The following is a 17,603-nucleotide window of genomic DNA, read 5'->3' on the forward strand; positions in this document are numbered from 1 at the left end:
TTGCCGGAAGGATTTGAAACACTTGAAATATTCCAGAGACTTAAACAAAACCCCAATCTCCATATCCTAGTTTCATTATAGCAAGACTCCCATCTAGTAACAGAAATACAACTGTTTCCTTATAGCAAGAATCTCATCTAGTAACATAAATAACATTGTTTCCTTATAGCAAGACTCCCATCTAGTAACAGAAATATCCCTATGTTTCATTATAGCAAGACTCCCATCTAGTAACAGAAATACAACTGTTTACTCATAGCAAGACTCCCATCTAGTAACACAAATACTACTGTTTCCTTATAGCAAGACTCCCATCTAGTAACACAAATAGCACTGTGTTTCAGGTTGACATGGTTAGATAGAGGAGCTATTTACACTAGCCTACAGTTCATAGGAGAAATAAAATCCCAGCAGGGCTACTATTCAGTTTCTGAACTGGGTGCAAAAAGACAAACTGCTTTCCTTGACTTGTGTCTTCTTTGTGACATTGGCTGGTTATACCACACATTCTTCTGCACCTCACTTTCCATTACATCCCCTCCTTTTCTTGTTTCCCTCTACCCTTTTAGAAAAGATCAAGGAAGGTAAAGAGGACAGAGGGAGATTAGGAAATGCCATCTAAAGACCTGGACAGGGGAAAAGGAATCTAGAGACAGGAATCTAGGAATCTATTATCACAGGGTTGAAATACAAAGAGTTCATATGAGATAGGCATGTAAAACATGACTTTAGTGAGTATTCACAGCATGAACATAGTAACCAAGATAAAGTGTGCAGCCTAAGCTTTAGATGGATGCCATGATTTCATGCTAAATTATTTTGAGAGGTATGTTTAAGCAAACAGCAATATGGGAATGCTACTATGCTGTAGCCTACAACTATTAAGTATGGCCTGACTTCACATCTCAGCAGATCCCAGGACCCATTTTTGCATTGAATCATAGTCATTATGTAGGATTCTGCATGTTATTAACCCCATTCTTTCTATAAAAACCTGTTATAGAACCTCTCTTCTCATATGAGCCCCCTCCAACCCCGCCCAATCATTCTTGAATTCCACACACCCGTTCCTGTCACATCCGGTTTCAGCTCCACAGCCAGCTCCCTCCCGCATTGTCACACACACCCCTGTCCTTGTTTTGCGGAGCCAACTTTTGCGAATGTTTTTTCTTTCCATGCTTCTCATGCGAGGTGGCTGACAGAAGGAAGACAGAAGGAAAGGGATCTTCTGCACAACGCACTGAGATGCATTGAACATCATGCAGTGACTGCTCCTCACACCAAATTTGTTCTTTACCTTTATTTTTGTCCTTAGCGCTGCAACGAAGATTGCAAGACGACGTGTAAAAGAGGAAGAAGATATTACAGTGGAAAAAGACCATCTGCATGTGAAAACACTGGATCTAGTGCTATCGGAGGCAAGCGATGCAGCCTACTAACAAGCTCCTGAGTCTCACCCTCCTTGTCTTGATGGGCACCGAACTCACCCAAGTAGGTTTATAAACGCCATTTTACTCCCCATTTAAGATATCCAAACCATGCTTAGCAAATTATCCTACAAATTACGTATTTAACAACGTTGTAGGCCTTGAGATTAAGAGATTAAAATAGATTATGATGAACGATAAAGGGATTCCATCATCCTAGTAAAATTGATAAGGGCTAATGTGCGTTCAGAGGCATTTCTGTAGCCAAACTATCTATTGTATCTATAACAAAATTTGACTAAATCAAAATCATCAATTTATTTAATCGGTGAGGTAGGGTAGGCTATACTGAAATGTTTCAATTGGCGTTTCACATTCAATGCATCGAACTAATTCCAAATTCACTCCAAGGAAGCTATGTGAGCGATAGGGTAATCTACTTTATAATGTCTACATTGAAATACGCGAGAAATTTCACAGTGACACAGTTCACATCTAGACAATTGCAATATGATTTGATAGTTCGAATATAATGAATATGTCAGATAAAAGGCTTAAATAGAAATCTTATTAAAGCAATGCATTAACCAAATTCCACCCCAGATTGTAGCCTAACATGAATAGACTCTTCTGGTTATACTAACACTACAGACAGAAATATGAAAACAAAACTATTTCAACACAATAATAATAGACTGCTGTTATTGCTCTAAAATTCTAAACAATTCCAAAATATTAGACTTTTGCTATGTGTAATAACTCGTATTCATTTGTAATGGTCCCCATGAACATGTTCTTCTCATCTCCATCTTTCTAAGGAATCGTTTCTCTATTCAGAGATGCATTGCACTCACAGTGCCACAGCGCCTCCTCCTGGCTGCCACAATACAACCTGTCAAACTTTCCTGGACACCAACAAGGGGTTCAAGCTTTTGTTCTAGACTAGCACTAAGACACTTGATCACATACTTAATCAACTAATCATCAAGCTCGTGATTAGTTGAATGAATCAGACATTTGGTGCCATTTGAAAGCACCAAAGTTCTGATTCATTCAACTAATCATTCTCATCGCATCATGATGCTGGTATGGCAGGCTATGACAAAACTAGGAAGATTATTGACTTTTGTATTCCTTATAATCATTCGTAATCTGTTAGTATTATGAACAGTAAATGTGATGTAATGTATTGTATGTTAATCCCTTATTTTTGATCCCAAACAACTAGCGCAATATAACCAACAACAAACAAACAAAGAAAATAAATATATATAGCTTATTAAATGTCGAAGAAATATATTTTTTATTATATATTTTTTAAACAAAAAGACAAAAAGAAGCAACAAAACAAGAGATGATGCAAACAAATGTATGTAACTCATGAAAGAGAAAATAAACAAAACTATATCGTTTTTAAAGCTTATCTTGATTTTTTTTAAACGCAATACTAGGCTACAGTACCTGACAACTGGACGTGCAATACCATTCGTAACGACAAGGTGGCAGAATGTCCCTCGATATCCCTGGACCTGGTTGGTTAAAACAGGTCAAGGACAGTGCATTAACTGCATTTCAGTACAGATGTTGAATATCCCATTATTGCGCCACGGACCTTGTACAAGCTTTATGTTGAATCTGATGCTGTTTCAAATGTCTACGATTAATCAGATTTACTGTCAAACACTTACCTAGATTATGAATTGTCTACATGTTTTTTTCTGTGAATGACAATCAAAATCCGGCACTTCTTTATTGGATTAAATGGGACTCGTAGGCTACCTTGCTTTCTATGGCACCCGTCAAAAATTGTGACTGATGGTTTCAATGTGATTGGATTATTCCAGTTCTTGTCCCCATAGAGTCATCAAGCAACCGTTATTAAAGTAGCCAACCTACACAATTATGCTATCCAGTCTGAAAATGTCGTTTAGGTTCGTTTTGTCTCCATTGCGTTTGCAGGGTTTCATACTTAAATTGAATCTATCACACAATTGACTTCAATGTCTGAAGTTATGCTATTTAGATATTGTTTTCCTGTCATGGCATTTTCTTGTATTTGGTGGCAAGGTACATATTCCTGTTTCACTGTGTTAAGCGCCAAAGCGTCGCGCCATGAATTTCATTTCAACTGAAGGCTGTTCTATCGGTGCGCGGTGGGCGGGGGTATTCAGCGAATGGGAGAGGCGACTGAATCCATGTCATCTTCTAAACTCGAAAGCGATTGCGGGAGAACCACTTCACATTTTCCAACAATTGCATTGGGCCATCATCAAAGTGGCTTTTGAAGAGAGCAGAAACCACCTGTCAGCCAAAGATGTTCAAACCTAAACTCACCGCTGTTGCAGCCCTGCCGTTGCATCCAATGATTGGCAATATGAATTGTCTAGTTACTTCTTCACTGGAATGTGTACAAGGACATTTTTGGTAATACGACAAGAGCGCAGATATGTCGGTTCCTTTACTGAAGATTGGAGTGGTGTTGAGCACGATGGCTATGATTACTAACTGGATGTCGCAGACGTTACCGTCCTTGGTGGGACTTAACACCAACAAGCTCTCGGTAGCATCAGGAGGGACAGCGGACCGGAGCACCGGCGTGAGTGACAGCAAATACAGGAACCATTAGAATCATGTACTGCACAGGATAGATTGCAATAGTTATTTAGTAGGCCTATTCCTATAGTTGATACCTAATGTTGGTTGGAAATTGAAAGAAAAAAACGAGTGTTGCTTATGCATCAAAATAAATAAAAATGGTCTGTAATGACTATAGCCAAAACGAGTAGGCCTATCCATAAACATATAGCTGAATAAACGGCAAATCATTATCTTACTATTCTTGTTAGCCATAGTGCCGGTTTCAACAACCTTCACACATGCTTTGCTAAATGGTTTAACTGAAATATGTTGGAGAAGAAGTGTGGCAATGATGGACAATTATAACAGTTCTGAGATTGTCTGTGACTAATGTAATTGAATATAAAGAGCAGAATAATGCTACATTATATAAGAACACTAACAGAAAATGTAGTCACATTGTAGACAATGGATCTTAGCATAATACACTGCATGTCACTACTTGTCAGGGTTAATCTAGAGCCATATTTCTGTTCATATGTCTATTTATGCCTCTGGGTTCAACCATGTAGTAGTAAAGTTGTAACCAATCCACATTTAGAGCAGCCTCTGTATGGAATTACTACTCTGAAGGCTTCGTGCTAAATAGGCTTGGTCCGCTGTAGTTCATTTTGCAGAGCATAGCGCTTGCACCGCCAGGATAGTGTGTTCGATTCCCCGTACCACCCGTACATAAAATGTATGCACGCATGACTATAAGTCGCTTTAGATAAAAATGCTAAATGGCATATATATATATATATATATATATATATATTGAATTACTTTATTGGAGGTTTGAAAATGTAAGGTTTCATTGACATAAATGGCACAGATTAAATTCCTGTAGGCTACATGAAGTATTTAGAAATACAAGATTATGACTTAATATCATCACAATCCAGCAACGCTATTTGAGTAGATTTACAAAGTTGTTTCCCTCAATTTGACGTCAACTCCTTTTGTCAGCCCCATTGCCTTTAGAATATGGATAGTCGTTTTGATGGTCGGAGATTAGGCGGGAACATACGGCAAGGTTCAACAGTACAGATGGCATTTTATGTAATCATATGTCATCATCTTAGAAAAAGGTTATGTAAATCCTTGTGGTGAAAATATTCTGCTTCAAATTGGCACACATTTCTTGGCAGAGATCATGCTTTTTGTCCAAACTTCAAAAAATGTAATGACATAATTTTGGAGTAAACTAATATGTTTTAGATAAGAGTAGCAATGTAGTCTATCTTAAACCCTACATACTACTGAGCCAATGTGAGCCGTGCCCTGCCAAGCCAAAGCAAGCTGAACTGTACTGGCTTGGTTACGCACCCTCCACGGCTGCTGGAACCGTGCTGAACAGGACAATGTGAAAGAGAAATGTCTGAACCAGCGCAGTATGGTGTTAATATTGTCACATCACATCTCTATATGAATAACCTTTTTTCATTCATCTTTCTCTCCCCCTCTCTCACTGTCTGTCTATCTCCCTGTCTGGCTGTCTGTCTCTCTCTCCCTATCTGTCTTTCCTTCTCTCTCCATGTCTGTCTATCTCTCTCACTGTCTGTCTGTCTGTCTGTCTCCCTCTCCCTATCTGTCTTTCCCTCTCTCTCCCTGTCTGTCTATCTCTCTCACTGTCTGACTGTCTGTCTCCCTGTCTGTCTTTCCCTCTCTCGCTCCCCGTCTGTCTCTCTCCCGGTCTGTCTGTCTCTCACCCTGTCTGTCCATCCTAGGTGCTCCCAGCCAACCCTGAGGAGTCATGGCAGGTGTACAGCTCAGCCCAGGACACAGAGGGCCGCTGTGTCTGCACTGTGGTGGCGCCTCAACAGTCCATGTGCTCGCGGGACGCCAGGACCAAACAGCTCCGACAGCTGCTAGAAAAAGTAACCCCCCCCATGTAGCATGATGTACTACCGTACCCATAACCCCCCCACTACCAGACCTCCACTAGAACAAGCACCATTCACCAGTTGCACCATGACAACCATATCTCCCACTCTCCTCTCATTTCTCTCCATCATCTTTTCAACAGCAGCCTCTGGCCAGAGGACTAGTTACTTGTATGGCTCCTTGACAATAGCAGTTCAGTTCACCCTGTATTGCCAATATTGATTTGCTGTCATCATCATTTGATATGATCTGACATTCAGTCTTATACAGTAGATTTGTTTGGAGGCCAGATGTTGTGCAACTTTGGCACCTTGATGTGGAACAACCAGCAGTCCATGTATAGCATACTCTCAATCTCTATCACTGCTGTGGGTCATTTGGGGTCAGAAATGGATGTCTTTCTGATTCGGCTTGATCTTTAAGTACACATAACAGTTAGTTGATCTTGAGCACCTGAAATGCTGTATTCTCTGCCTAGACACGTCAGAGGTTATACAGTGTCAGATTTTGTAGTCAGTTATCCACACCATATCTACAAGAAATTGTGTCATGCACTGACATTGTTGAAGGAGTATTGATGGCTAAAGTCTATATCTTTGCGTTTATTGGGTGTATAATTTGTTTAATTTGATTCCAAAAATTGAATTAAATAATAAGCCTGGGAAGACCCGAATACACAAGTGTTTAGGGCTGTATTCCGGTATATTTAGGGCTTTAAGATACATGTTTTTCTATTTTCCCCTGTGTTAGGTCCAGAACATGACCCAGTCTATCCAGGTGCTAGACCAGCGGACCCAGAGAGACCTGCAGTACGTGGAGAGGATGGAGGTCCAGCTGAAAGGTCTAGAGACCAAGTTTAAACAGGTGGAGGAGAACCACAAGCAGAACATTGCCAGGCAATACAAGGTATGTCAACATTTCTCTTAGGGTTGCTAAATTACGGGAACTTTCAATACATTTCGTTTTATACAAATAAAATACGTTTTTCCTGAAATCCTGGATGGAGGATTCTGGATTTTCTGCTTATTCCCTCCTGATTCCGGGAAAACCAGGGAATTTATTTAATGTTCCTGGAATTTTGCAACCCTACTCTTACATAGACAACATTGTACAAAGAGATGTGCTGTAAGTGGAGTTCTTGGTCCATATCTATCAAGCCTCTCAGAGTAGGAGTGCTGAGCTAGGATCAGGTCCTTACTGTCCATATAATAGTATTCATTCAGATCTTAGATCAGCACTATTACATTGAGAAGCATGATACCTACAGCCCCTGCTGTGAATGAAACCCGTACACCTAAATGCTTGTCTCTGGAATTAAAATTTAACATCATCAACTATTCTGATGATGTTTATGTTTGTTAGTGTGTGTATGTTTGTGTGTGTTCCCCACCTATCCTCACCAATGCTATGTTTATGCTATGTGTCTGTCATGAGCAACCCTGGGAGTGATGACCCTTGCATGTTTTGTGTGTGTATATTAGGCTAGTGAGTTAGATTATTCAACACTCAACAGTATCTCATTTTCTTGCTTGCAGGGCTAACTTTAGGAAATTATATCAAAGCTGCAGAGACTGAAGAGGCAGTTCTATTCCAGTGTTCTATCCCTGAACTTGACCAATGACTATTTGCACCATGCAGTTTATTTGAAAACTAGCACCCTTTTCACCCTCAGACCTGCACTGCTCTTTGCATTTCTGCATGTTACTGTCGATGCATTCCATCAATAGATTTAGTTCAGTTTTTTTAATTAATATTACTTTTGTTTTGTTTTATTCAATTCCATATCCTGTATAGATTTGTCAATGCATAACTGGTTACCACAAAAAAATACGGAAACATTGTTGTATGTGACAGAAAAGCATGTAACCCTAAGATGTTGCATTTTAAAAGGTGAAAATAAAATATTTTCCCAATTGTTTTTGGTGTACCGAGGACTTGTTTCATGCTGCTTATGTTTGTGATGATGTCACATCCGTTCATGATACTGTTGAATGTGTTAGGTCCACTCTGAACTCATCATAGGGAGACAGCCAGAGTAGGGCAAGACAGGTGTGGAACACCCATTTGCTCGCATAACACTGAACCAAGCCTATTTTAACCTTTCAGGCAATAAAAGCGAAAATGGAGGAACTTAGGCCATTGATACCAGTGTTGGAGGAGTACAAAGCCGATGCAAAATTGGTATTGCGGTTTAAAGAGGAGCTCCAGAATCTGACGTCTGTGCTAAACGAACTCCAGGAGGAGATCGGCGCCTATGACTACGAGGAGCTACAAAACAGAGTGTCAAATCTTGAAGAGAGGCTTCGTGCATGCATGCAAAAATTAGGTAGGCTCAGAGAACACCGAAACACCCCCTTTGCTTTCTTGTGTAACGGGCCAATCAGATCTACAGTAGTCATTCTTCTCATACCAACAGACCTCTATCTATCCACCGCACCTATGGTACATGCTCTACCACTACGTTATCGCTTTAACATACTCAGTCATTCTCTGATGTTAGGCAATCACGTGCCTCGACTACACATCAATGCATAATAATATTGCTGATGAAAAAAGACAAACAGTTCTCATATGTCAGGTTAGAAGCTATTTAAACATGTTAGGATTTAGAGTTGTTAGATGGTGATTTGGATTAAGTTTTGCTTATGTAATCCTATTAAACCGAAACTACATCCCTAGCACGTCATGTTATGTGTGCCAGAAATGAGCTGTGAGCTTATGTCCACTTCTTGGCCAAAAGCTTCACACCATTTTTGCGACAGTCATCTACAAATAGTACCAGGATGTAACAACTGACAGATTATTTCTCAGTAATCTCTTTGTTGCATGGGTTGTTCACAGGATTGTATACAAGGCAAAGTAGATGGCATGATGTGTGTCTAAACCAAGGGCTCTCCCAGCATATACAGTATCCTATCTGTCACCATATTTATTCTATTGATGTCGTGACAGGCTAACAGTAAGTGAAAGGCTGAACAAATCAATGAATGGTGCAAAATACATGATTCAAAGTAAAATGGGAGGAAACAGGTAGAAGCAATCCAATTGTAAGGAATGAGGCATTGAAGTCGTTTTCCTTTGTGCCACTGTGCTTTGACTGTTAGGATGCTGACTGTAGCTCTAGGGATGACCCTGTAGGCATGGAGTAGAGCCAATGGGCTGGCAAATTCTTAGAGATTAAAGAAGGGCTCACTTCAATTTCAGAGGATTATGCATTTTTGTTTCAAGTGCTCAGCTATAACTCTCCAAGTACTATAGCTATGGTAGACAGCATACACTACCCAGCTAGCACATTTGGTTCCTTCGAAGTTGTGGGAACAAATGTTTTTGGTTTCACATTGGTTGTGGGAATGAATGACTGTTTCCTGACTAGTAAAATGTAATGTTTTTTTAAATGTCTGAGAACAGAAGTGGAAATTTACTCTTGTTTCCTGAAAGTTTTATTAACTCTGAGAACCGTAATAATAGGTTATTTGGAGGCTTTTGAATGACTTCCTTAACTTTCACTGAATGTATCAATAAGACTTTTAATAACACTGCTAGCTTATTTTGGCCACAAAAAAAATGAAACTCCAAGCACAGATAGAACACATGGAAATGCATTTCCTTAGGCATTAATCATGCAAACACCTTTGTTTTTTTATTGTGACACAGCATCAGTGAGATTTGAACATATAATCTTCTGTTGTGAATCCATGGAATTAGTCCACTGCACCACTATGATGAAGTGAGGATGTTTGTTTTTTTACGAATACTAAGCTGTTCATTTTAGTCTATTCAAACAGACTCCATTTCAAAGAAAACAAGCACTCATTAAGATCAGGTGTGGCCAATTAGTGGTCGCGGCCAACACACCTGAACACGCATAACATGATAGAGTTTTGTTGATGCTGAGAACGGAATGTATGTTTTTAAATAACATTCTTAGAACCTTCTCTGAACATCACTAATCTTTTCTTGTAGTTTTTATGGAAAGTTTGCTTAACGTTCTCAGAACAATTAATTTGAGAACACGAAGAAACGTTACCTAACAAGGCTTCTTTTTGTGGTGAACAATTTCAGTTGAACGATTTGAATAAACATTCCAAAATGTTACTGTGAAACATCAAACACCTACTTTTGTAAGGAATACTGGGACTTTTTAGCGATAATATTCAAACTGAAAATAAGTTAGCTATTCCTAGAAAATATACAGTTGAAGTCGGAAGTTCTTCACAATTCCTGACATTTAATCTGAAAAAAAATTCCCTGTCTTAGGTCAATTAGGATCACCACTTTATTTTAAGAATGTGAAATGTCAGAATAATAGTACAGAAAATTACTTATTTCAGCTTTTATTTCTTTAATCACATTCCCAGTGGGTCAGAAGTTTACATACACTCAATTAGTATTTGGTAGCATTGATTTTAAATTGTTTAACCTGGGTCAAATGTTTTGGGTAGCCTTCCACAAGATTCCCACAATATGTCGTGTGAATTTTGGCCCATTCCTCCTGACAGAGCTGGTGTAACTGAGTCAGGTTTGTAGGCCTCTTGCTCGCACACGCTTTTTCAGTACAAATGTTCTATAGGATTGAGGTCAGGGCTTTGTGATGGCCACTCCAATACCTTGACTTTGTTGTCCTTAAGCCATTTTGCCACAACTTTGGAAGTATGCTTGGGGTCATTGTCCATTTGGAAGACCCAAACTTTAACTTTCTGACTGATGTCTTGAGATGTTGCTTCAATATATCCTCATCATTTTCCATCCTCATGATGTCATCTATTCTGTGAAGTGCACCAGTCACTCCTGCAGCAAAGCACCCCCGCAACATGATGCTGCCACCCCGTGCTTCACGGTTGGGATGGCGTTCTTCAGCTTGCAAGCATCCCCCTGTTTCCTGGAAACGTAACGATGGTCATTATGGCCAAACAGTTCTATTTTTGTTTCATCTGACCAGAGGACATTTCTCCAAAATGTACGATCTTTGTCCCCATGTGCAGTTGCAAGCCGTAGTCTGGCTTTTTTATGGCGGTTTTGGAGCAGTGGCTTCTTCGTTGCTAATCGGCCTTTCAGGTTATGTCAATATAGGACTCGTTTTACTATGGATATAGATACTTTTGTACCTGTTTCCTCCAGTATCTTCACAAGGTCCTTTGCTGTTGTTCTGGGATTGATTTGCACTTTTCGCACCAAAGTACGTTCGTCACTAGGAGACAGAACGCGTTTCCTTCCTGAGCGGTATGACGGCTGCGTGGTCCCATGGTGTTTATACTTGGGTACTATTGTTTGTACAGATGAACGTGGTACCTTCAGGCATTTGAAAATGGCTCCCAAGGATGAACCAAACTTGTAGCGGTCTACAATTTTTTTTCTGAGGTCTTGGCTGATTTCTTCTGATTTTCCCATGATGTCAAGCAAAGAGGCACTGGGTTTGAAGGTAGGCCTTGAAATACATCCACAGGTCCAATTGACTCACATGATGTCAATTAGCATATCAGAAGCTTCTGAAGCCATGGCATCATTTTCTGGAATTTTCCAAGCTGTTTAAAGGCACAGTCAACTTAGTGTATGTAAACTTCTGACCCACTGGAATTGGGATAGAGTAAATTATAAGTGAAATAATCTGTCTGTAAACAATTGTTGGAAAAATTACTTGTGTCATGCACAAAGTAGATGTCTTAACCGACTTGGGAAAACTATAGTTTGTTAACAAGAAATTTGTGAAGTGGTTGAAAAACAAGTTTTAATGACTCCAACCTAAGTGTATGTAAACTTCCGACTTCAACTGTAGTAGAAAGTCTACATGGCCAATTGATTATTTTTAGTGGCAGTTTAGACCCGAAACAGACACTTAAGTTTGCCGCACTCTACCTTCTCAGACTGTTAGCTTACGTTAGCGAACAGTCATGGCTAATACAAAACAAGTTGAATATGTTAGCTAACGTTAGCCACCATTCACAAACTTTTTCCCTTGTTGAATGCAACTCTGTAGGAAACGTAATGCTGAAGTACAGACATTTCCACAGAAGAACGTTATTTCTTAACGTTCTCTGAACTATTTGAGAATATTCCCAATGTCAAACCAGTTAGAGAACGTTCCCAGAACATGACCAACATTTTTATGAAATGTAACCATATTTTAACTTTTAGGAAATGTTCTGTTAAAGTAATGAAATACCAAGAAAATTTAGTTTTTTTGTCAAGTTCCTTAAATGTGTTGAGAATGTACAAAGGCCAAGCAACTATCCTGCACCATTACCTGAAAATAGTGGGAAGGTTGTATGCAAAATATCCAGAGGACAACCACGTTCTCACCAAGCTCTAAGAAACATATGGCGCTCAGAACGTTATATGCTAGTTTGTTATCTTGGGAAAATGGGGCAGATATTTGTTTAACCCCCAACATTTTTATCTGGACTTGAAGTTAGGGGGAGGAATTGTGTGAATTGACTCAAACTTTAATATTGCACTTACTGTTCCTGTTCTTAATATAGCATTTGAAGAGGGGAGCAATTGAGTGTGTGGTTTATGTAAAAACAGAAAAGTCTGTTTTCATTATTCATAAGTAAAGTTATGATGTATCTATGACATTGAAAGGATGTACAAAGAGACTACAAGCCACAAGGTTTGGCATCACTCTGTTACCTTGGAATTGCCCATTTCTCATCATTGGCTCACACCTTGTGGTTGTGTGGTCTCTGTACAACAGTATCCTTTCAATGTCATAGATAAATGATAACATTACTTATGAATAATGAAAACTGACTTTTCTGTCCGAATACATCATTCTGAGGCAGAGAAATGGATGGCTAAAGCAGGAGATCTAGATTCTAGTACATACATTTATACAATATCTACACAGTTCTTTCTAGAAAACCTCCAGCTAAAACAGTATTGTCAAAACCTGAAGAAATCACCAAACTGATCTATAGATTGTAATACTAAAGCTGGATAAACAAGTCAAATTGATATTATCATTTTCAACAAAAAGTATAGTAGGTATAGTAGGTCACTGACCCACGCACGCACGCGCACGCGCACACACACACACACACACACACACACACACACACACACACACACACACACACACACACACACACACACACACACACACACACACTATGTTTTCCAACCTATAAACACCATTGATAGTCCAGAGATGAATGCAGTATCTTGCATTGTGTATTTGGCTCTTGCAGCATGTGGGAAGCTGACAGGGATCAGCGATCCAATTACCATTAAGACGTCTGGATCAAGGTTTGGATCCTGGATGACTGACCCCCTGGCTCCTGAAGATGACACTAGGGTAGGTCTGGTCCAATGCCTATGCTATTCATTATACAGTTAACACAGACTCAACAAAAACGTTCTTAGCAATTATGCAATTGGGAGGACACTCAGTACAGATTTGCGGTGTTGTAAAATATCATCTGTAAGATGTTAGCTTGTATGTTTGTATTAACAGGTTTGTATAAACCAGTGATTATTGACCAGAATGGATCACAACTTTAGTAATGTGTTCCCATGCCTCACTGTCTGGGATTTGCTCACTAGCCTGAAAAGAGACGCTAGCACCACAACAAATTCTGATGCTAATCTGGAAGGTAGCTACATCTCCTGGTTGTCATTGCAGTAAACTATGTCATTCTAGGGAATGAAAGACATGAATCACAGGATTGGATAAAAGTTATTTGTACATTTTTATGTGTTGCACATACTAAGATATCACTCGTTGTCCTGCAGAACTTGTGTTGTTAAATTCATTAAGGAATATCCCTAACATTGGGGTGGACACATACTCTATCCACCTGTTCTGTTCCCTTGCTAAATTCAATATCATACTATACCTGAGATGTATGACTTTCTAATGCTCTTGTATTCCTTTCTAGGTGTGGTACATGGATGGCTACCACAACAACCGATTTGTGCGGGAGTACAAGTCCATCTACGACTTCATGAATTCCGACAACTTTACATCTCACCGCCTCCCCCACCCGTGGTCAGGCACTGGCCAGGTGGTCTACAACGGCTCCATCTACTTCAACAAGTTCCAGAGCCACACCATCATCAAGTTTGACTTCAAGACCTCTGTCATCAGCAAGTCACGCCAGCTGGACTACGCCGGCTACAACAACATGTACCACTACTCCTGGGGCGGCCACTCAGACATCGACCTTATGGTGGACGAGGGCGGGCTCTGGGCCGTTTACGCCACCAATCAGAACGCAGGGAACATTGTCATCAGTAACCTGAACCCCAACACCCTGCAGATCGTCAAGAGCTGGACTACCAACCACCCCAAGAGGAGCGCAGGAGAGGCCTTCATGATATGTGGCACGCTGTATGTCACCAATGGCTACTCCGGTGGGACCAAGGTGTATTATGCCTTCAACACCAACTCTTCCACCTACGAGTACATTGACATACCGTTCCAGAATAAGTACTCTCACATCTCCATGCTGGACTATAACCCTAAAGACAGAGCACTGTACGCATGGAATAACGGTCACCAGGTGCTTTACAATGTCACCTTGTTCCACGTCATTCGGTCAGAGCAGGAGCAGTAGATAGCTAGCCATGCTGTCACCTTCTCAGTCACCGGCAGACCTGGGGTCAAATACTATTGGATAACTTTCAAATACTTTTAATATTTGCGGCAGACTGCCTGGAGTGCAAGATGGGCAGGGTTTGCAGTTTTGCAACAATTGTATTAATTCCATTATACCAGGCAAGCCTAATCAAGCCCGGCTATATCAAGCAAATTTGAACCCAGGTCTGGTCCACGGATGCTTCAAAGTAGAGGAGATACTATATGTAACTGTGGAAGTAGAGAAGTATCCTATATTTTACTCAGTAACAAGAAATATAGTACCTAATGATATATCATGTATAGAAACAAAGAGTAAAACAGGAACCGAAAAGGTCATGCCTTTCTTGTTTTGAATGACTTCAAATGGCTTATAATGATTGTGTTTTTATGGAATTACCCACTCTTGACTTGTTTTTTATTTGATCACATATAGTACAGCCTATTGTATCATAGTTTCGAATTGAATTATATTTGGAATTGAAGAGAGATTATATCCTGGGCCTTGTTTATCAACCTGTATAAAGCCAAACTGTAGGACACAAACACACAATCATGACCATTTTCCCCAGGTGGGTGATCCACATTAATTAATTATATTACATGATCAGATGGTAAAGATGGTCAAATGTAGCAGAAATGTTCCATGTAACTCGATTCCTGTTTCTGTAAAGGTGGAGACTAGTGATCGTCCTAACACAGAGCCATGTGCAGAATAGAAATCAAATTCTATCCCCATGTGTTGGTAGCAAAATATCTAATTGGAAAACGTGTAATGGCACCTCAAAACATGTACTCAGTCTTTCCTGCGCAATGCAAACTCTCAGGAACCAATATAACACAACCCGTCGTTTGCATGGAGTCATCTACACGGACATTATAGGATCTGAGTATGATTGATAAAGAAGGCCCAATGGAGCACAGTTTCAAGAATCCAGTCAAACCATGAAGTAATGACAAAATACTGTACCGGTATATCTGGGAACACCGACTACAGACTGTTGGAAGCACCCTGTTTCATTTCTGTGTCTTTGTGATTTTTCAATGTATTTTCTCTTTTTCTATCTTATTTTTGCATGGGCATTTTTACCGACCAAAATGGTTTTCTTCTCCGGATGTATTTTGCAATATTTGATGCTGTAGTGCAGGAGACTAGTTTAGCACTGTTAGGAGACAGGCTTTTTACTTTCTTATTGTCATTGGGGTTGATATATGTTCTTATTGTTGGTATTGATATTTACTGTGATAGCCTGTCTTTGTAGATTGGATTGTATTGACATAATTTGTCTAGCTCATATAGTTCTGTCTGGCAAAATTACTATAACAATCACAAGAGAATGTCCCAAACAATGTATCTAGGACCAGTGACATATCCACTGGCTGTTTTATTCCGTTTGACTTCACAAGTCTACTGTCTGTTTCTTAGAGAGATCAATTGTGACATCTTATTCTGTTGAGCTTGCATATGTGTTGTATCTGCAATAACATTCAAATAAATAAACAAGATCTTTGTTCTATCATTGACTCTCTCAATCTCTGAAAATAAACTTGTGAATAAGATGAATTGCCTCAATCGAACCCCTTTTTGCAATGCAGCTTTGAAAATGCACAGGTTTTCAGTTTAAAGAAGTGTGGGAAAGGGCCTTTTTCGGAGACATCCATCTCTGAGAATGGCATCAACCAGAGGACCTATTCACCTTTGGATGAGCAGGGTACTTGTCAAAACAATGATTATCTGAGATATTGTCTCCTATTTGCAATTTGTTAATTTCACATATATTTAGATAAGTGCTACAAATCTCAATGCCCAAATTTCATGTTCAACTGTTTGGTCAATGGGGCATAGGACAATCTAACACAAAAACACAGTACAACCCAGACAATTAAAAAATAGGAAAGAAAGTACATTAAAGACGTGTCCAACGGCACATCACTTAATTTTAACGTGTATAATTGGGTAATATTTGGTTGAGACATTGATCAATGAGATTACAATTTATTTTCACCCACTCAAAAAGACAGCCAAAAGTTAGTTTAATTTCCAATGTGGTATTACTATGCTTTCAACTATTTAAAGCACAACCAAATGAAAAAACGATGTCTGATTTTTGGTATAGTTGTTATCTAAATGTGTAATTACAGATATCTCATCATGATATAGGAATGATAGAGTATGGTCACAGTTCATTTGCTCTGTTAAACCTACACTTTGCAATGACTTTGATAGCAACAGTGAATCTATTTCATTTTTAAGTAGAGCTCCTCTCACCAATCACTCTCCTGATCACACATTGGTAATAGTCAGTGACAAACATCATAGCTAAGCAGGGCTGGGCTTGGTTAAAACCCTGGATGGGAGACCACATGGTAGCTGTACTTTAGGTAGATACATTCTCTAGTCTGAGGTGCTGCCCAGCCATTGTTTTTTCCAATAGTGGATATAACGTTTTAAATGTGACGTTGTTTTAAAGGTACAAATGGAACATATTTTGTCTATGTTGAAATTTGGTTAGCATGATGACATAATCCTGTGGTAGAATCTTTACCCTCAAAACAACAGTTGATTACTTTTTTTAAATCCAATGTATTTTCCATGTAGATTCCATATCACAATATGTTGACCAATTACGTTGACAAAATGCATTGAAAAAAACATTGATTCAACCAGTTTGTGCCCAGTGGAGTTTCTCATTTTGCTATTGTAGCTCATGTGGACCCACAATTACCTCTCCATGGCAACGGAGATAGACTGTAATAACACGGAGATAGACTGTAATAACATCCTTCCGTCTGGCAGAGGGGAACAGCTGGTCTGGACACAGTGCCGTACATCGCTGACTGAACTTCTGCCACAAAACACAACACGCTTTATTAGCTGTCCCCACTTCTCCCAACACTGAGAAAATTATTTGTTTCACTTTGTGAATAATGATGATGAACAACACAGAAGCAATGATGCCTATGAAGGAAGACATCACACATCAGCATCTCTACCTCCAGGTTGTTGCACACCATTCACTGCAACTGTTATGTGGGAATGTTGAATCTGATGTAATATCTTGAATTCGGTTCTTTGGTTAGTACATTATCATTCCTGATGC

General features: G+C 39.5%; 1 protein-coding gene across 3 annotated transcripts; it reads left to right on the top strand.

Annotated features, from left to right (window-relative positions):
* The first annotated feature begins 1,056 nt into the window (after positions 1-1,056).
* Positions 1,057-16,019, top strand: LOC129853142 (noelin). Of its 3 annotated transcripts, none has more exons than XM_055918870.1 (6): positions 1,057-1,491; positions 5,774-5,923; positions 6,681-6,836; positions 8,037-8,256; positions 13,115-13,221; positions 13,805-16,019. In XM_055918870.1, exons 1-6 carry the CDS (start codon positions 1,426-1,428, stop codon positions 14,480-14,482), a joined length of 1,377 nt encoding a protein of 458 aa, XP_055774845.1. In that variant the 5' UTR covers positions 1,057-1,425; the 3' UTR covers positions 14,483-16,019. The 3 variants fall into 3 exon arrangements, with proteins under 3 accessions (XP_055774845.1, XP_055774846.1, XP_055774844.1); XM_055918869.1 differs by lacking the exon at positions 1,057-1,491 and adding an exon at positions 1,514-4,023; XM_055918871.1 differs by lacking the exons at positions 8,037-8,256; positions 13,115-13,221; positions 13,805-16,019 and adding an exon at positions 7,466-7,848 and having other exon boundaries at positions 1,073-1,491.
* Positions 16,020-17,603: the final 1,584 nt, after the last annotated feature.

Source organism: Salvelinus fontinalis, chromosome 4 (assembly GCF_029448725.1).
Source record: "Salvelinus fontinalis isolate EN_2023a chromosome 4, ASM2944872v1, whole genome shotgun sequence".
Taxonomy (NCBI): domain Eukaryota; kingdom Metazoa; phylum Chordata; class Actinopteri; order Salmoniformes; family Salmonidae; genus Salvelinus; species Salvelinus fontinalis.